Source organism: Mesocricetus auratus, unplaced genomic scaffold (assembly GCF_017639785.1).
Source record: "Mesocricetus auratus isolate SY011 unplaced genomic scaffold, BCM_Maur_2.0 Super-Scaffold_100004, whole genome shotgun sequence".
Classification (NCBI taxonomy): domain Eukaryota; kingdom Metazoa; phylum Chordata; class Mammalia; order Rodentia; family Cricetidae; genus Mesocricetus; species Mesocricetus auratus.
Window position 1 is genome coordinate 60,765,727 of NW_024429189.1, and position 20,944 is coordinate 60,786,670.

A 20,944-nucleotide genomic window follows, 5' to 3' on the forward strand; every position below is an offset into this window, starting at 1 on the left:
CCTCCTGCACACAGTGGGAAAAGAAAGGTGCAGGTACATACAGACCACCGGAGGCCTAGCCTTGCCTGCCCTTCTCCAGTCTCCTCCTCTCTGTCCACCCCTCCCACCCTCGCCATTCTCATTGCCTTTGTATGTATTGCCCTGACCTGGAATCCGACAATTAAAAACACCTCCGGTTTGTCTCCATCCTCTTTTCCAAAGGATGAACCCGCAGCCCTCAAGTGTTGGCATCACATGGAGCTTGTTGGTAAAACAGAACCCTGGGCTCCACTCGTGACTTCCTGAGCCAAAGTTTGCCTAACATGACTTGTTTAGGGGACTGCATAAGTGCATGCTCAAGATGGGGGAGGACCACCTGCCTGAGTTCAAGACATCCTTGTAACATCTCCATTGAGCATCCCTGACTATAAGGACTTTCTGTCCTCTGGTCCCAAAACCGTTTCTGCCACTGGTCACACAGCAGTAAGTGGGGTCAAGGGGACTGTGTGCATGCACCTGCTGGCTTCCTGAAGACAGGCTTCTCTGTTTGCTATGAATGGTGCTGAGCCCTCAGCCCTAGGTCCTTCCCATACACAGCTGTACACAACCCACTGTATACAGAGTTGCTGCCTCATCCCATCTTCCCATGTGATTTGAGGGCAGGGTGACTAGTCTACCATGCGATGATCCTACTGTGCGCTGAGCTGCTGGTGAAAAGCTGTTCTGATCCTTTGTACTTTAGTACTGACACTATGGGCCAGGGCTTACTTCCATGACTCTCTGTGTGTGTGTGTGTGTGTGTGTGTGTGCGCGCGCACGCACGTGTGCCTGTGGCAGCCATGAATGAAGAAGTGAGGACGCAGTTTTTCATGTAGGTGGAAGGACTCACGCACAGACCGTGTACTGGCAGAGATCGTGGCTTGGAGGGAGGCAGGGAGGCTCTGCCTTTCACAAGCACCTGCTGGATGCATGATCTCACTCCTCACTGTGCTCTTCCTATGGGTGACAGGACAGGAGCTCTGCTTGGAAAGGAGGGAAGCAGTGTGAGCTACTGAAGTTCACAGAGGAATGCCGGGTAAGATTCGTGAGTCTGCAGGACGGGGTCACCAACACTTGTGATGACTGTCACACCTGTGGAACAAAATGCGGTTGTTGGTCTGCTCTAGTGAGCTGACAAGCTTAGACAGAAGAGGCTCTGGAGAGTTGTAACACTGCCAGGAAGGTGACCTTCCTCACAGGCCTCCAGGAAGGAGGCCGGAGGGGGAAGCTACACCATGCCAGTGCCCTGGCCAGGAGTCTTCCAAACTCAGTGTAGGTCGCCCATTCATTCCCTCTTGACCTGTGTTCCTGCAGTACTGATTCTGAAGTTCCCAGTACTGTACTAAGTGCTGGGAATCCTGAGAACAAGGTTCCACCCCTCGTGGGTCAGCAGTCACGCCTGTGGGCATGCCTTGCCCTGCCCCTTTTCCAGCTGGGTGTGTGATTGTGAAGACCAGCCAATCGGAGCCTGGATCCAGCTGGATCAGCATACTGGATCAGCAATACCCAAAGGCTGGTGCAAGGGAGACCCAGCCTATGAATGAAGCGATGGAGCTTCACAGGAATCCAGTGGGAAATGGATGCAGAACAGAGGTGCCTGCTGCCAGGCTTGTGCCCAGCCCCCACCCCAGCAGCTGCCTGTGAATGGAGCCAGTATTGGGAGGAGTCCTGAAGACATTGTGTGAGTCCCTGGATCCAACGGTGCCCGAAGCTCTCAGGATCCTCTTGGACCTTGAGCTGAGCCATATGCATTCCGTTTCTGCATGACAGCTGAGTTTCCGGCAGGTTGTATTTCACAAAGTCCACAACCTTGAAAGCAGTTTTGCTTGTTTGTTTTTTGCTTTTCAGATGGAGGAAGTTCAGAGAGGTTAAACGTCTTGAGCAAAGCGGTACAGTTGCTGTGTGGAGTGTAACCAGACCAAAGACAAGGTTGTAAGACAGGTGACAAACTTCAGCCAGGAGAAGAAGGGATCCTGCACAGGGAAGACAGGGGTTCCTGAGAGGATCCCACAAGATAATTACCATGGAACCTGCTCCACGCTGAGGCGACCAGGAGGAAGGAAGTGTGGGTGGCAAACTGGCAGCTGCTGCTGCTTTCTCGACTTCAGTTTCTTCCAGAAGATTCCATAGGAAAGCATGGACAGTGTCTCCCCTACAGTCACAAGGGCTGGTCACACTGTGCAGGTGGCTCCACGTGGTGGCAGTGTGTTGGAGGGAACCCTGCTCAGATGGGCCAGCATGGCTCCCCAGCTCGGAAGTCAACCTTCTGTGTCCCCCGTGTGGGGCATCTGAGCTGAGGACCTGTATGGAAGACTGAGGACTAGCCCCAGATGATGACTCGGGAACGGTCCAGCCTGCCTGCTGGTCTTGCTTTGGACTGCCCCCCCCAACCCTGCAGAGGGGAAGCGGATGCAATCATGTGCTCCCATCATGCAGGAGCAGCAGGGGAGCAGAACACAGGCAGTCAGATCCCTGCAAGAAGGGGCTCGGGTAGAAGTTGGGAGGGCAGGAGCCTGGTGTGATCGCAGTTAGGGAAGCCTCCCACTGTCCCCTTAGGAAATGAAGACACAAGTCAAGCTGGGCTGCTGTGGGCCTACGGGCCCCACCTCTTCCACTTAGGCACCGAGACTCAGTTTATGAGGCAACTGGGCTTGATTTGCTTTAGTACCCATTTGCTCTGGCATTTTGTGACCACAGTGGGGCGGGGTGGGGTGGGATGGGGGAATCAGCTTTGTGCAAACTGCCAGCACTAGACCAGCAGGTGACAAGCATCTTCCTGCCAACCTTCTCCACCACAGAAGCCAAAACAGACTGGTAAAATCGCTGGATTCCAGCCCTGGGATCCACTGCCACTCATTTACACCAAACCAATGGCATCCCGAGAGGACACGGCATTCCACGGCGGCTGGCACCTAGCATCCAACCAGCAGAGCTCGTTCCAGTTCTCTCCCAGGTTCCCAGATGAGAAATGAATCACGAAAACCCAGAAGGTAAAATTAGTCTGCCCTGCCGAGGGGGTAATTTATGCAGGGAGAACTGTATGAAGGCTTGAGGTTGGCAGAGGGCGGCCTGGCCATCTGGAGCCCCTGTCTCCGGACTTGTCTATTTCTGGCCTCAGCTTCCTGAGCTGCTGGCACAGACTCTAGAGCTTTCTTAAGTCCCTCCTTGTTCTCTCCCTGGCAGCAGACCTACAGCAAACAGGACCCATGCCTGGGCTCCTGTTAGGGGCCCATCCTTTCGCCTTGCTGCCCCCATTTCATGGGTGAGAAAGATAAGGCTCAGAGATGTTGCTTGGGCAACTGCAGAGAAGTAACAAAACTGGATCTGAACCCAGATCCCTGCTTTCCATAAGGTTGTATGCTTTCCCATGCTTGGCACTTCTGATCTCCAACCCTCAGGTGAGTGTGACAAGGGGACACCAGCAGCCCCTCCCCCATACCTACTATGTGTTTTCCGGTCTTAGGCTCTGGACTCCAAGTCCTGTTCTAACCACTGGTAAGGTGGAGGCTCCTTACTAACCCAGGAGGAGGGGCTTGTTGGGAGACACACAGCAAGTGTGAATGCCATTGCAGAGATCCTACTGTTAGGCTTTGTGCAGCAAGTAAACCTGGGTGTGAGTCGGGCTCCCTGTGTGTAGGGCCTATGTAGCAGGGTCACTTGTAAGCCCAACAGAGACCCTGACTCTAGTTCTCATCTAGGTAACTGTTCCTATTTGTGGGACCCATGGGGAACACAGGCTACTGGAGGGAGGTTCATCAGAAAGGCAGGTGAAGCAGGTAAGCTACCGCCCCTTCCTGCCTCATTAAAGACCAGGAGGCCAGCATGGGAGGCCAGCATGGGACCAATCCAGACCCCCTGAATGTGAGAGTCAATGAGATGGCCTGGGCTACCTATGGGGTCCTGAGCAGTGGATCAGTGTTTATCCCTGGAATACAAACAGACATCATGTGTCCATAACACAAAGAGGGTTGCTCTCTCTGCCTGGACTCTTAGGGAAGTGCCTGGACCCTACCCTGAGTGAAATGACAGCTCTAGATATCCCCTATGCGGAAGGAATTGGCAATAGGGTGGGAGGATGGGGGGATGGTGGGGGGTGCAGGAGGAGGGGAGGGGAGAGGGAACTGGGATTGACATGTAAAACAAGCTATTTAAAATTAAAATTAAAAAAAAAAAGATGGGCTCATGGGCAGCATGAGCATTGTAGGCTGGGTAGCAGAGGCTGTAGAGTTCAATGGTAACTAGAGTGTTCTGCATAAAGGTGGGCACACTGTCTTCCCTCAGGCCCTCTGGCTCCAGAGGAAACCAAAGCCAGCACCAGTAATATCCCACAGGTACCCATGCAGAGAGAATATACTTCCATCCTCTGGGGGCTGGCAGCTGAGCTGCTCTGTGGCCAGCAGGGAGGAGCACCGCCTACTTCCTAGGATGTAGTTCACATCAGCTCGGCTGCAGTTCTCCCGGAGTTGAGAGAGCTGCCACGGCCAGGGCCTGGGTACAGAACTTCTCAACTGCACTGCGTGGGCCTCTTCCCATCAAAACTGGTGTGCCAAGAGACCCAGAGGTACACTCAAAGTTTCCCAGTCATCACTGCCTCCCAGAAAAACCCCTATTCCACAGTCTGATGGATCCCCTGCTCAGGTAGCCTGTTCTAGAAGTAAGACAGTTATGGGGCTAGACAGGTACACCTGTAGCCCTAGCACTTGGGAGGCTGAGGCAGGAGGATCCCTATGAGTTTGAGGCCAATCCAGGCTACATGGTGAGGCTGTCTCCCCATGCCCCAGCTTCTCCAGCTGTACACAGGGACTAACAATGGCAGCCACGTCAGGTTATTCTGAGGATGGAGTGTTAAGGCTCACCATGAGGCCCTGAACAGCACAGAGCTCAGGCACACTACAGATATGAGACCTGACCCTGTGCGAATCCCTCTGACACTGTACTCACACCCCTCACCCCCTCGGGGCCAGGCTGGCACCTTCAGAATGAGGCAACAGCAGAACAGCAGGAGCTGTCAGCTAGAACAGAGGGGCTGACAGGTGCCCTGCCACCCACCTGCACCCACAAGACCCTTGGTATTTCAGAGACATGCTTTCCCCATGTGAAAATTGGATCCACGGTGGCTGTTCTCTGCTTCCCTGGGAGTCCCCAGTATTGCCACAGCTCCCTTCTCATAAGACAGTTCCCAGAGTCCTCTCTGCAAGAGGGCAGAGGGACCTTGGAGTAATGACTCTTTAGCTGGCCACTTCAACTACGGGGAGGGAGGGAGTGTGACTTGGTGCTGGGGAGGACTGGTCCAGGGCCAGCCACACACTCCTCTGCTTTTAGAACGCAATCCCAGCTGTCTGCACACTCTGACCACACGCCACTGCCCACAGAGCCAAGGCCGAGCGGGCTGCCCGCCTGGGCAACCTCTGCCAAAATGATCACATTGGGTGGCCTTGTGAGAAAGAAATGGATGGACAGCCAGATGGCATGAGTACCACTCCCAGCTCTGCCAGTGGCCAACCATGTGGGTGGCCTTGAGAATGTCATTTAGGAATCTATAACCTTGGTTTCTCCACCTGGGCAATGGCAACAACCAGGGTGTCTGTTTTGCAAGGCAAGCTGGTCAGGTGGGGCTTGCAAGTGCTCTGCTGTTTGCAGGGGCTGTGTGGAAAAGACAGAAACCATTCTTCCAGCGCCAACATGACCAGAAGAACAATGTGCCGCAGAGACTGAGGCAAACCCTTGCCTGGGCCAGCATGGTTCCAAGACACCCAGTTCCCAGGGGACAGTCTGGCCCCAAGCTGCTTTCTTCTCCTGCCCACCCTGCAGGCCAGCAGAGATCAAATCCACATCCACAACAGACGCATTGAAAATCCCTAAATGTGTCCAAGGTGTGGGGTTACATTAGGTACTATGCTTCTGGCCATCTCCTCAGAGAAAATGACCAGGACAGCCTCTTTCCCTCTCTGCAGGCCCCCGCCCAGAACCTTTAGGGTCAAGCAGGGTAGAAATCTGATCACCCAGTGCATTCCCAGGCAGCAGTGTCCTCCGGGACACCCGTTGCCCGGGGAATGGAGGTGTCACAATGACTGAGAGCCAACTCAGGCCACCCACCAGAGACACAGGCTCAGCACCCAGTGAGGTAATGATGAGCTAAGGCAGATGCAGGACTCCATGACAGGGACACTGACAGTCACCTACCCTGTGCCTGGCCAGCCCTTAACCCTTAAGGCTGCTTGGTGACATGAGTGCTGTTATTTCTGGTTCATAGTGGATAAGATTAAGCCACAGAGAGGGTACCACCGCTCTAGAAATGGTGGCTCTGGGACAGCCAGGTCAGGATCCCAACGAAGGCAATCTGATTCCAGAGGTCACTGACCTTTTGAACTACGACCACCCTGCTCCGCCCCCAGCTCATCAGAACTGTGCCACTGGAACAAGGGTGGCAAAGGGGGCTGTGAAGCAGAGGAGACGCAGGGAAGAAGCCAGGGAAGCAGACTTTCCTATCCGGATGACAAGAAGACAGCAAGGAAGAGCTGGCATCCATGCAAGGTGTTTGGTTCTTCACAAACTCTCAATGGGAAACTCTTAAATATCAGATAATGCATTTTTAAATTACAGCAGGTCCCCATAATTCAGCAACAGCAAATCTAGAGAGGCCCAAGGAAACTCTGCAATAAAATGGTAGCTAACTTAAATGTCCAGCGGTAGGGGAATAACTAAATAAAGTGACTTTCAAATACTGTTTACTGGTGTTTTTTAGATGATCATAGTTCGGCCGTGTGGTGGTGGCACACACTTTTAAAGCCAGCATTTGGCAGGCAAAGGCAGGAAGATCTCTTTGAGTTTGAGGCCAGCCTGGTCTACAGAGCAAGTTCCAGGACAGCCAAAGCTACATAGAGAAATCCTGTCTTGAAAAACCAGAAAAAAAATGATGGTAGTTTTCCTTGTGAAGACATAACCAAACTCTCTGATGGCTCAGACCCATAATCTTAGTACCCAGAACACTGAGGCAGGAGGATCACCAAGTTAGAAGCCAAACTGAGCTACAGAGCAGAGGGGCTGTGGGGGAGGACAGAAAGAAAGCCCAATCAGGAGAGTCTTTGCTATGTAAACATGACGGCCTAAGTTCAAACCCCTCCCCATATGTAAAAACGCCAGGCAAGCATCAACCTGGAAAAACAGATATGGGCTTGCTGACCAGGTAGTCTAGCCAAATCAGTGAGTTCCAGATTCGGTGAGATAGCCGTCACAAGGTGGAGAGCGACTGAAGAAGACATCTGACACTGACCTTTGGTCTCTACATGTACAAGCACACATACATACACACACACACAGGGACACATACACAAGGACACACACCCACACACACATACACATACACACACACACACACACACACAACACAAAACCCAGTTTTTCTAGGTAGAATGTTAAGTGAGAATGAATATAGCCAGTACTCAGTACTACAGTACTGCCGCTGTCTGTGTGCTGTCTGCTATGAGTCTGTGTGCTGTAGGGATGCAGCAACCACTAGCTAGTCTGGTGGAGGAGTCTGGAAAGTAGAAGCTGCTAAGGAAAAACTTTGTAAACATTCCACTTTTACTGTAAATATACTTATATGTTCTCTGCAGGACTAAAGCTCACTACAACAAAATTTAAAAGACATAAAAATCTGCCTTGGCTAACAGTCACCAGTGCCCCTGAGTGATACAATCACCCACAATAGGGTTGGGGGCATCAGAGAAAATTCTAATACCCCATGGAGACATCTCTTCTGAGCCTGGTTAGGGAAGCTGAAGCCAAGACCAGGGGTGTCCACCCACACATGGAGTCATTATAAAGAAGTACTGTCTATATTAGACCCTGGGAAGGGGGAGGCTGGGCAATGGGGTCCCCTGGTGGCTTAGGCAGAAGTGAACAGCCTGGCTCATGGGGCCAAGTACCCAACTGTGACACCGCACCCAGACAAGAGTCCTGACTGCCCAGTGAACCCTAACCCCAAACAGGCTGAACTTCCCAGCTCCAGATAAACCCCAAGTCAGGACCAGGCAACAATCCAATGCTGCAGTGTGGAGAGAATAGACCCAGTCTCAGCTCCGCCCTCAATACCCACACAAAACCACCAACCTCTCTGAACTCTTGGGAGACTCAGTTAGTCCATCTGCCAGTTGGGCCAATGATGAGCATCTCCCAAACTGGCTCTGAGTAAGATGAGCTCATGTCAGCCCACCTTTTTGTGAAAAACAGTGGCTCCATTAACACAAGGGGTCACAGCCACACTCCAGGGGGACCCACGATGCCGAGAAAATAAATGGGCAATGCCTGGGCTCCAAGACAGCCAGGCTTACTGGGAATGGTCGCAAATGCCTTTAATTCCAGCTCTTGGGAGACAGAGGAAGGCAGACCCATGTGACTCTGAGGCCAGCCTGATCTACACAGAGTTCCAGGCCAGCCAGGGCTACAACATAGTGAGACTCTGTCTCAAAACAACAACCACAGCAGGCGGAGGAGTAAGAGGGGCTGTTACTGGGAGGCACTAGCTGATCTGCCTGAGACAAGAACCTGACTGTACCCCAACTCCTGGGTGCATCCTTAGAGGATTACACTGGGGAACCCTGCCACAGGGGAGGGTGGACTTTGAGAAACAGGGGCATGGAGAAGCAAGGCAGCCCTGCATGACATTCACCAGGGACACTGCCAGCTTCGGGGAGAGCGGGGCCAGGGCCAGTGACCTAGAACCTGCCTACCCCACAGAGTCCCCACCCAGGCTGCCACTCGCCCAGTGTGGCCAGGGCCACTGTCAAAACCAAGGTACCTCAGTGACTCCAGACTCATTGGCCTGAAGCTCAAGTTGGGTCAGTGAGGAAGGCCTGCCCTGTCCCACCCCGTTCTGCAGGAGTACAGAGACTCTGAACAGCAGCTTCCCAGCCTGCGGTTGCTGCAGGACTCAGCTGGTCTGAAAGTCTGAGAGAGAGAGTGAGCCAGGGGCACCCTTAACAGGGCCCCACAGAGATGGGTGAGGCTGGTGCTCCTGGGAGGGGTGCTCACACAGCTCCCTCCTGGGCAGCCCCCTCCTGGGCTTGTGGCCACATGCAGGCCCAGGCACACCTTGGGTTGTTCCCAGAAACCCAAGGACAAGGTGGGTCCCTCAAGTCAGAAAAGAGGCTGGGCAAGAGCTGAGGGAGTAACTTCTAAACACTATGCAATGCTCCCCTGCACTGGCTCAGGCTTGCAGGTGTGGCAGGAATGCAGGTCCCAGACCTGGCCATTAGAGGAGCCACATGGGAAGCAACTTCAGGTCACTGTCCCTTCTTACCCCCAGACACCAGGTCTCCAGAGGACAGGCCACAAGCCCTGGTGACTCCAGCCCCTACAAGAAGCCCTAACTTCCCTCCTCCTTGCACATGGCCCCAGTGAGCCCCAAGGAATATGGACACCCCACTGGCAGCTCTCCAGGACACACTCCTGCAGCTCTGGTGTTAGAAGTGGGGGGGGGGGGGGGGAGGAAGCTTCACCCACAGCCAGCACCTACTACAGATATCAGCCATGACCAGGGCAGTCTAGGAAGGTAGTGGTCTGCTGGCTCACCAGCCAGGACTGCCTCATAGAATGGGCAGAGCTCCTCCCTGGCAACCCCCCTGGACCCAAGGACAAACTCCCTGACAAGGGAAGAGAAGGAATGTGCACCAGGAAGATCTTGTTCCTCTTTAAAATACCATGACCGTATCTCCATTCCAAGCCTCCCACCACAGGGGCGGAAGTTCTCAATCTAAAAGCTGACTGGATCTCACCTCTCCTAAAGAACTATCAAGAGCTCCCCAGGACCTCCAGGGTAACTCCTTTAAGTCTATGGTTCTCCCAAATTCCAAGACCACCTGTCACTCAATGAAGCACAGGCCCTCCCACTGTTCACCCTTGCATACGTAGTTCTCAGTGCCCAAATGCCCTTCCCTCCCTCCACCTGACACACTTCTGCTGGGTTGGTTTTTGGGGGGGCATGTCCAGCTGCTCCCCTGCCTCTGGGAAGTGAACCCTTACTCCCTTCCCCACTGCCCAAGGCCAATCCTCATACTTCCTGCCTTTCACTCATAGTCAGGATGGGAGCCAGAGCTGCTCAAACTATCTGTGATAAAGAGACTTTTTGTTTCAGCTTCCAAACAGTGGCGCACAGTTTTGTTTGTAAACTACAATGGACATGGCTTGGGGACCACATGCTACAGTAAGAGTTTCTCAATTTTCTTCTCCAAGTCTGTAGCGCTCTCCCTACAAACTTGTAACAGAACAATAACTCACAGCTGCTCACCTAGGCCAGAGGTCCACCCAGCATGCACTGGACAACACTGGCCAGGCTGCTGTTAGCCTAGCATTCCAAGGAGATCCAGCAGCGTTTGCACTTCCAGACCCCAAAGGAGTACTGCTCAAACACCTGATGACAAAACACTGGGTGGGAAGATCCAAACACCCCACAATACAGCAGCACTTGTGTCAAGAGCCCCATTTCCCAGACTGGCCTGAGCCATGGCTCTTCGTGTCCTATGGTTTCACTGCACTACCCAGCAGCCCAGGGGAGACACGAGGACGCCGCCGGTTGCCCAGAGCAAAGACCCCGCAGCCCAGGCCCCCACCAGCAGTACCACAGAGTAAGTGATCTTGGTTCATCCCTTCCCAGCTGTGTGACCTTGGGTACGTCACTTCACCTTTACAAACTGGATCCAATAACAAAGCGTCACGGGGCAGCTGAAGTTAGCAGGACTGCGTATACAAAAGTGCCTCCTGCAGGCATGGCTGATACTGGGGCTTACAGGACACCCACCATTTCTTGGGCTAAGTCCTGTTCCAGCTGGTCTCTTTGGCACCCTCCTATTCCCCTTCCCAAGGCAAGGGGCTTCTCTCTCCTCCCCACGGCCGCTCGCTCGGACACTGAGTCTTCTGCAGATACCGAGCTCTCTGGCTACACTGACTTGCCTTCTGGAACCCAGCTGGCCTGCACATGATACACTTGGACACATACAGGGTAAGTCACCCTGACTGTACTGGGGCTGTGCGGTTTGATCCAGGTCCCACCAACAGTTCTCCACCCTCAAGAGTCTCACCTACCTCAGGCCACGACAAGGTTGGGTCCCCTGCACGTGTCCCCATGTGCTGCACTCATGGCGAGCTCTCTCATAACGAGCCTTCTCCCTGCAGCAACTGAGGGTCTGCTCGGCCACTGTTCCTACCTCTCTTGTATCCCAAGCCAGGTACTCCGTCACCCAGGGAAGCTGGCAGTGGGACCCTTTCCCGGCCCTCATTCTTTCTCCTCAGGAAAGGTTTGGGAAAACAGGAGACGACAGTCTGTGGGCTCTGACATTGTAGGGTGGCCCCTCATTCACTTTCTCAGTGAGGCCCACACCAGCTCAGCTCAGGCTTAAATCAAACCATAGCCCAAGGTCTACTCCCACCCCCGTAGCCTCTCACTGTGTGTTTACCTCCAACCCTTCTCCAAGTATGGACACTGCTTACTACGAATATATCCAGGGGGATCCTGGGGCACAGGGGAAGGTGGGATTTGGAGTCTGGCCACAAGCACATGACTTCTTCCCATAAGTCACTTTTGGTGTCTGAGCCTCAGTTCCTGCGATGGCACAGTGAGGTCTCCTGTGAGCTGGCCTGCCTGCCTGCCTTGGGAATTTGGACGAAGGCTTTGAGGGAAGGTAAAATGGGGAGGGCGGGGGCGGAGCGATATAGAGCTTTCTTCTGTGTCAGAGGGTAGTGAAAGTTCCACAAGCCATAGAAAGCTCTAGAGGTGCAGGTGTGTCTCACAGAAAAGACAGAACCCGCCTCCACAGCCACTCTGCTGTGAGGCTGATGCCAGGAGGTACTATGCCAGTGTGGTCCCCTCCCCCATCATCTCTTCATCTGGGACTCTTGGTCTAGCCAAATGTGACTCCATGTTCTGACTCTGAAGTTCCCAGGGTGAGGAAGGGCCTGGAAACAGCCAAGACCCAACCAATCAAATCCAAAACCTTACCAGTCAAATCCATTTTAAAGCACGAGAACCCAGCTAGGAATTAGTAAATAAGACAGAAAGTGGTCCCTGACAGCATAGATGGAAAGGTTTTCTTCTTCAGAACGTGAGACAGGATTGATATCCTCATCTCGGGCCCAGAAGAAGACACTGAAGACAGACAGCTCAATGGCCTCAAACAGCAGCAGTCAGGGTATGGAATGAGTGCCTGACGGTGTGGCCAGGTCACAGGCAACACAGTGGCCTTGGCCCATCTTTTCTTGGGAACCTTGTCCTCAGTAAGGGATACAAGATTAGCTCCACACCCAGGACATGCTCTTCCGATACACAGTAGCTCTATGTCCAGGAAGGTAGCTCCAAATTAACCTGACACCAGGCACTGGTGCCCAGAGCTTGTGGGAGCTGTCTGTACAGTCCTGAGCTGGGCACTGTTATCACCCCTACTCTACATTCAGGGAACAGCCAGCCTGGGAGGAGTGTCCTCCTCCTGTCAAGACATCCCTACTGCCAAGCAGCAAGACCTGAGACCCATGTCCTCTGCAAGGCACAGCACCAACCCTAACAAAGTGGTATCTTCCCTGCTTCCCTCTCCCTGCAAGGGCCTGGATCCAGGTGCTCCCAAGCCAGACTATGTATACTAGGGTTCTCTGCCTGCTTGAGCTGAGCCTTCACCTGAGCCTGTAACCATCTTGCTAGCTTCACCCTCCTCTTCGGTCACCTCTGCAATCCTTCTATCCTGCATTCTGGACCAAGGATCCAGTCACTGTGTCTTACAAACACCCTCTGGGACTCCCTGCAGCCCACCGGTGTGCAAACTCCTCTTCAGCCAGCACAACTCTTCCAACCCAGCTGGAGACTGGGGTCAGGGTTAGACAGGAGCACATAGGGACCAGCTTCAAATCCCAGCTTCACAGCTTACCAATCACGATGCCCTCTCCCCTTCTGATCCTCAGTGTCCCAAACTATAGACTGGGGAAACAAAGATGAGGGGCCACACAGAGGAAGCGCCTCGCAGGGAGTGAACACTCCATTCATTCACAATTTCACACAGCACACCATTCAGGCCACAGTCACTAAAGCCTATACCCCTCTCACAGGAGTGAACCAAGTGCCAGGAATTCCAGCTCTCTAAGAACTAACAGAGAGGGAGGAATCAACAAAACAGGTAAGCAAAGCATAAGATGTGTTATGAGGACAGAAAGCAGGAGGCTGACACAGGGAGCTGTGCAGGCGACAACTCTCAACAGGAAAGTGCCCCAGAAGGCAACGCCTTGGCAGTCCTGGTGATGGAGATGAAGGCACAGTAGAGCTAAGTGGAGTGCAGTACTCCAGGGAGATGGAGGCTCTGTCCCAGGGCAGGATGAAGACACTGCTGTGACATTCATTCCACACTCTGGCACCCACACACTCACCAACCACTGACCCACTCTCTCCTAGGCTGTCCACAGACACACAGACACCGATGCCTCTCCTCTCTCTCCCTCCCTCCCCCTCTCTCTTTCTCTCTCCCTCCCTCCCTCCCCCCCTCACTCACTCACTCCCCCCTCTCTCTGTCTCTGTCTGTCTCTCTCTCTGTCTCTCTGTCTCTGTCTGTCTCTCTCTCTGTCTCTGTCTCTGTCTCTCTCTCTCCCTCTCCACATCCTGCCCATTCTTCAAAGTCCGGCATGAAGGCTTTCTCCTTTGAGGAGACTATGCCCTGACTGGGACTCCACAGCTATCCCTTTGCCCATCTACCGTACTCTATGACATTTTCTGGTTCCTAGCTCTGTGCTGGCCTGTGGAAGGCAAGGGCTGTGTGGCCCAAGCCTGGCAGCAAGAATATATGAGCTTGATGAGGGAGTGAAGGGCAGGATGACACCCAGTCCCAGGTCCCCGGCTTCCCCTCCTGCAATCCTCTGGGGGGGACGCCACCAGTGTAGGTACACTGTATGTGTGACACCGGCCCTCTGGCCCTCACAGTACCAGCTGATATAAATCTGCAATAGGAAATGGACTTTTTAAAAATAACAGCACACATTTTTCTTTCCTCTCTCTCTCTCTCTCTCTCTCTCTCTCTCTCTCTCTCTCTCTCTCTCTCTCTCTCTCTCTCTCTCTCCTTCTCTCTCCTTCCCTCCCTGCTAGCTTTCTGCAGGGCTTGTTTTTCCAGCATGTCCCCTGGGCCAGCTGCCAAGAAGCCCCTCCCAGGCCCCACTCTGAGAACATGGGGCTCTGGAGCCTCCAAGGACTTGCAGGCTCCAGTGAGAGGTGGAGACTACCAGGCAGCTTCAGAACAAGTCCTCAAGCCCCACTCCCAGGTACTCCTGGGCCAGGCACTCCTCTGCTCAAATCTCGAAATTAGAGGGGTGTCCAGAGGGGTCCATCGGACCCCACGTGATACTTGCACAAAGCTTGCTCTATTACGCTTCTTCCACCCTCTCACGCCCACACACCTGGTGTCACCGGCCACCAGGACACCCTTGCCTCTCAGAGGCTGGCACAGGCTCCTTCTCCACATCCACGTCTCTCCTCTCCTCTCTCTCCCTCTACACCCTGCCCATCCTACTCAAGGAGGTCCCAGGGCCACTCTCAGAAGGTGATATCGGACTGCCACCTTCAGATTCTGATCATGCCATTAGCTCTACATCCCTCACCCCACCTCTCAGAGCCTTGATTTCCCCATCTAGGAAACACCTGTCTCCAGACCAGGAACGTGGTATGGAGGGACCAGCTCTCGAGTGTATCCCTAGTGGTTCATGTGAAGACCCTGGGACAGCCCAGAGGTGGTAGCACTTGAAAACACGGGGCTTACTAGGAGGTCCCTGGGTCGCTGTGGGTCCTGTCCCAAAAGGAACCCTGATGAGGTCTCTGAAGAAAGTCCTTCCAGACTTTCTGTCTTACCATGTGAGCTCACCTGTCACATGCCCCTTCCACGGTGTCATCCACCACAGAGACACTGTCAAGGGGACCCTCTCTAGAGCTGGAGCCATGCTGTTTGGACCTTCAGATTCCACAACTGTTGGCTAAATGAATGTCCTTTTCTCAGACAGTATATAGCCTAGGGTGTTTCATTATCATAATGAAAAACTGACCTGTACCGGATGGGGCTGCTTAGATAGTGTCTGATAGGGATAAGCCCTCAGGAAACACTAGCTGCTGTCAACCATCCTCTCCACAACCTTTAGCATCCTGGGTCTCCACCCATCCATCTGCTCTTGGACTGGATTATCCCCTTACATCAGCGGAGACCTTGGGGTCTCCAATCTTATGCCCTTACTCTCCTGGAATTGCCTAGCACAGTTCTCTGAAGCTCAGCACTGCTGGACCCAGACATCTGCAAAGACCAAGAGCTTCGCATTTACCCTCCACAAGTTACCTAATGCGGTGTCTGAAATCTTCCAGCTGGGACTGCAGCTCAGGGAGGCTTGGAGCATAGTGCCTGTCCTCGGCCTCTGCCCATGGTGACTCCCAGTCAGGGTCAAGGACTCACAGAAGGCACCCCAGCTCTCAGACACAAACAGGGCCTGTGGCCTGGTGATGGTGTAATACCACCACCAGTTAAGGATGCCAGGATGTGGAGAGTTGCTACAGAAAGAGGAATCCAAGGAGAAGAGGATAAGACCAGAAGCACCTGTAACCCAAGGTTTAACCTAACTCATAAAGGCTTCCTGGAGATCCAAAGATCCTGTAATAAAAAATAAGCAAGTCGGGGCCTTGGTGGTTTAAAAACAACAAAGATCCGTCTCTCACGTGTACTGCATGGTTATGGAGTCACAGAGTGACCCAGAAGAAGCTCCCATCCTGCTATCAGATGCCACACCACCAAGAATAAGGAACTAGGAGAGTCTGCCATTGATAGTTAAATGCTTTGAACCTCAAGTAACACATCTCTGTGGGTCTCAACTCACAGCTAGTCACATGGCCTCATCCTAGCATAAGAGGACCACAGAACCCTGTGGTATGTCTGGATTCGCTGGAAATACTTTTGGGAGACCAATAAAGACCACCAGGCATTTCCGCACCATTCTGTCCCTCACCACCTTTCATTCACTGATAAATCCTAGGTCAGGTGACCAGGGCAGGGTGGGATGGACACAGAAAGGACAGGGCAGGACAAAAGGCTGAGAAGGGGGTGTGGAGCCACATTACAGGCAGACTTCTAGGTCTAATGACAATTTGGTCCTTTATCAGAAATGCAGGAGCAGGGACTGGAGAGCCTGAGGTGACCCTAACTGCATCACTCCTGACTGCAATTGGGATCTGGAGAGTAACAGGTGCATTCTCTCGGACTCTAGAAGCTGGGCAGTGTGGAGAGGGGAGGGGGAGTTAGGAAGTCAGGATGGATTGACTAAAGAGAGCTTCCTGGGCCTGGTGAAGTGGCTGAGGGAGGCAGAGACACCAGCATGTCTCACATAAAGACCTGTGACATTCTACACCCTGGTGACGGAAGCTTATGAAGGGAGGTTATGAATAGATTAGGATCCCACTCAGAGACCACAGAGGCAGCTTAATAAATGGACCTGACCCTCCAGCTCCTCCTCCAATGGTCTTTGCCTTTTCACACTTGCTGATAGCCCTATGTTGAATCTTGGTGAAGAGTAAACCAAATGGTAGACAAACAACTTGGAGAACCAATCTGAAAAACACGTGGACTGGAAAAGCCCAACAATTCAGGTTGGAGGTGATGACTGTGGTGGCAGATTAAGGGCTCCTGGGACAAGAAGCCCTCATCCCTGAGAAGGACACTCAGAAGGTACCCCTAAGAACAGCTGCTCCTCGGGCACTGCCAGTTAGGAGCTGGGTAGAGCAGGCTGGGGTCTGGCAAGCACTCGTCATACTGAAGATGGTTCACACGGCATTGCCCAGTCTGAGCTCTAGCTTCTGAAACCGTGAGCCAGACCCTGACTGGGTCAAGTACTTGATTGCTCCTATCTCAAGGCTCTTCTGGCCGACTCCCAGACAGGCTTCCCTGACCCACTGCAGGAAGGAAAACTGGCCTGAAGAGTATCCCTGCAAAGTCCAAAGCCCAGAGGGAAGGATCCTGAAGATGCCCTTTCCATGAAACTAAATAAACCAAGGGGCCTGAGCTATGGACTCAGAAGGTTCCTGGCAGAGACCACGCCCCACTCCCCAAGGATGAGGCAAACGAACTTCTGACCCATACACCCTGGACCACCAAACCGAGACTCAGCAAAGTCTCAGCCTTCTTTTGCTGGGGACAAGCGGGCAAGTTGCCACAGGCATCACACTTCGTGGAAAATTATTCTGCTTCTGGATGGACAAAACTCCGAAAGTTTATAGGGTTCCCAAGATGATGTACAGCCTTCCTTCACCGCTCGCGGTCCCAAGGCACAAAGGACTGGGCGTGCTTTCTAGATCCCTCTAAATTATAGACAACAGCCATTCTCCGTAAGAAGCCATGGTCGGAAAATAAAAGCAAATAGGAGGCTTTCTTCCTCTAGGTCGCCAACTCATCCTAGGGGTCTGAGCTCCTACTCTGGTGTGCTCAAGACACCAGCAACTTTTTGCAGTCACTGCCCAAGGCTCCTCCGTAGTCCCTGCAGCGACTTGCCTAGGGCACGCTGGCCTTGACGGAGGAAGGTCATTGGCCACCAAGTTTCTGCAGTTTTTGCATCACATAGTACCTTGGGGACCGGGAATGGGGAGGCGGGGGTGGAGACGACACTGAGGAACGATTTCCCGAAGAGTCCACGCCGGAACCGAGACTTAAAATAGATGAAAGCCACGCCCTCTCTCTGCCGGCCCAGGCCCGCGGTGGGTCACAGAGAAGGATGCGGTCCCTAAAGCCCCTAGCCTAGCCCGGGTGCACCGGCTACCAGGTCCCTGCAACTAGGCCAGCGGCGGCATCCCGCCCTCGCCCCGCCCTGCCCCCGTCTACGCGTTCTCTTTCTGAACGCCGGGCCGGGGAAGCCGCTCCCATTGGCCGGCAGCCGCGTCCGTCAGCGCGCGGCGGAGCCGAGGAAAAGGCTACAGTGGAACAAGGCGGGCGAGTGCGCGGAGGAAGGAGGCGGAGGCTGGGCCGCCCGAGGCCCGCGGCGGGCGGCGGCGGCGGCGGCGGCGACCTGCGGGCCCGGGCCACCTTGGGGCCCGCCCCGCCCGCTCCTGGTGCTCCGGCCTGTGCCCCGTCGCCCGCACGCGCCCCGCTGCCCAGTGTCCCCGTGCGCGCGTCGCCGCGGTTCCCGCGCCGGCTGGCGAGCCGCCCAGCGCCTTCCGAAGCCATGTTCGCGTTCATGGCCACGGTGGCCACCGGGCCCACTCACCTTCGCGGGCTCCCACGCGGGGCGGCGGGCCGGGCCCGGGCCGGGGCGGCGGGGCGCGGCGGGACAGGGCAGCCGCGCGCGGGGTCCCCGGCCGGGCAAAGTTTCAGCGCCGGCAGCAGCACGGCGGCGACTCGCTGCTGCTCTCCTCCCCTGCTTTGACCACCATCTTATTAGTACAGGAAATGACATGGAAAACGGAAGAAAGCGGCGTTTGGGGCAGACGCGGACCCCCCAATTCAGGGGGCCGGAGCCGGGCCTCGCCGAGCCCCGCGTCCCCCGAGCCGGCCCCGCGCAGGAGCTCGCGCGTCCCCGCCGCGCGCCCCACGGGGAGGGCGACGCTGCGGAGGAGGAGCGGGCTGCGCCAACTTTGCGCCCAGGATACTTTCGGGGGGTCGTGCTGGAAAGTTGTGGCGTTTGCGCAAGCCCATCTGAGGGTGCCCACTGGCTCTGCCCAGCTTCTATGCTGTCGGTCTGGAACCGAATAGTCAGAGGGCGATAAATGTGTTTATAATTTTAACCCTTACTGGGTTCCCTTCCAGGCCCCTTTAACCCTTTGGGTGCTTGGCAGTTTGGAAGTATCAACTGAAGTTGGGTGGTGTGCAGTCCACTGAATACCGTGGAGAAGGGCCCTGGGGCACGGGAGGAAAAAAAAGTAACTATTTCCGTGGGACTGCAGGCTTAAAGAGTGAGACTCACAGGCTGCTCAGATCAAAGAACAGTACAGAGACAGAACAGAAAACTGGGACTGGCTACTCTCCAACAGGTTTGGAAAAGATGCCCGGTGCCTCATTTTCTCCATCTGTGAAATGGGACTCAGCAAGAACGATATTTGAAGAAGGTGTAGATGGGGAGATGGAGGACCAGGCCAGCCATACCCCAAGAAGCCCCTTCTCTGTTCTGCCCCGCAAGGGGAGCCTTTGCGAGGTAGGTTCCCTGGCCACAGGAGGGTTCAGCTCAGGTTGGAAGTTGCCGAAAAGGATTCTACCCCAGTAAGAGGTCTTGGAAGGCCTACCCAGTGCCAGATGGTCCAGGAAGGTCCAGACAGTCCCAAGGAAGTGTCACCTCAGGGGGATCCCGGAGGGGTGTCCTATGGTGTAGCCCCTGCAAACTGTGATTGGGGGTGGGAGAGGAGGGAACATCACAGGTTGTTTCTCTTGACTTTGGTACCACAAATGCTACTTGGAATCCCTGATCTGTCACTTGCAGTATGCCCTTGAGTGTCTATAGCTTTGACCCTGTTTCCTCACCTTGTGAAGCTGTAAGGTCCAGCTGCCAGCTCTAGTGTGAGCCCTGGGCATGTGTGTAAAGAGGCCAGAAACAGCTATAATACTACAGAAGCATCTAGATGCTGTTCGACAGTCAACAACTGTAGCTTTCTGGAGATAATGTGGATGAAAACCTGGAGCTGTGTTTTCCTGTGAGGCGCCAGCCCAGTCAGAGGTCTGTAAGCCTACCTCAAGCTCATGCCATAACCACAGAGGGCAGGCCTAGAAAGAGCTGCCGAGGAATTAGCCAGTTGTCTCTTCTGAAGCAGCATCAAAGGTGTGACAGGATTCCGGAGGATGGCATGCCTGGAGGTGTTGAAGTGCCCCGGGTTTGATACATGGCTTGCAGTGACTAGTGCTTGGTGCAGAGTGGGTAAGATGAAGAACCTTAGACAGAGAGAGGATTGAAAGGGTGTGGCCACAGACCAGAAGGCTCTTGAGGGTTGAGCAGTCTTTGGAGACTGGTTTTCTCTGGTCTGAACCATATGACAGTGTTTGTGGGAACCCCTAGACACAAGTGGTCAGGGTGAGGTGAGGCCAGTGACACAAGCGTCCCTCTGTGGGTAAGTTAGGTCTGAGTCCCAGAAGTGTGGTGGGAGAGTGCTCACTGGGATTCCTGGAGGAGTTCCTTGTGGGCAGGAACTAAAATGATTAGGTGCATGGCATCCCTTTGCCCTCTCAATCATCCAAAGCAAGTGTCTTTTTCACCAACAAGAAAATATGCTCAGAGGGGTTCACCCTGCCTGAAATCCCACAGCTGGTTAGAGAATGGGGGAGAGCCAAGTCGGATCTGCCTCCCTCCATTGAAGTGTCTTCTCTCTCCTCCTTGGTTGCTCCTTCACAAAATGTGACCAAGGATTTCCTTTGCTTTCTTCCATAAATGTTGCACACAGAATTCGCCAGTGTCTTGTGAGGGGAAGTCAGGTTCTTGCTCACCTCTCCTTGCAAAAATGTCCCCATCAAGATGTCATGATGTGATTTGCAAATAGATCTGAGCTCTTCAGAGAGAAACTCAGTGTGAGATCCATTAATAATAAGGATGCCCATCCAGGACAGCCAGGGCTGTAGAGAGAGACTCTGCCTCAAAATGAAATAAGTAAATACAAATAATAAAATAAAACCACTAATAACAGTAGTAACAAATAGATAATGATTCCCAAGCAAAGCCCATACCCGCTGAACCACGTGATAGGTGCACCCCCCAGGTCCCTAGAGAGTCATTTCTATACTAGGGTAAGACAAGCATATTATTTATCCCATCAATTAACGATATCTCCAACAACCTCAAGGGAGAAATTTCATTCAGGATTTATTGCCTGGAAAACCTAAAACTGGAACAAATTACATCTCCCCTGAGGAACATGCAAGCATCTTCCTTGCTAATGAGAGGAACTCTGTAACTGATCAGGCTT

General features: G+C 53.7%; 1 protein-coding gene and 1 long non-coding RNA gene across 5 annotated transcripts in view; one reads left to right on the top strand and one right to left on the bottom strand.

Moving 5' to 3' along the window:
- Prdm11 (PR/SET domain 11) overlaps window positions 1-18,577 on the bottom strand; it is an 80,725-nt gene extending 62,148 nt beyond the window's left edge. The window contains exon 1 of one of the 3 annotated variants that reach the window (XM_040745891.1): window positions 18,268-18,577. In XM_040745891.1, coding sequence (XP_040601825.1) covers window positions 18,268-18,456 — 189 coding nt within the window. In that variant the 5' untranslated portion in view covers window positions 18,457-18,577. The remainder of the gene's footprint in view (window positions 1-18,267) is intronic. The other 2 variants (XM_040745894.1, XM_040745895.1) reach the window with 2 other exon arrangements.
- Window positions 1,243-6,743, top strand: LOC121140439. Of its 2 annotated transcripts, none has more exons than XR_005877276.1 (3): window positions 1,243-3,008; window positions 3,202-3,794; window positions 4,300-6,743. It is a non-coding gene; the product is annotated as an uncharacterized LOC121140439 (long non-coding RNA). The 2 variants fall into 2 exon arrangements; XR_005877277.1 differs by having other exon boundaries at window positions 5,659-6,743.
- Window positions 18,578-20,944: the final 2,367 nt, after the last annotated feature.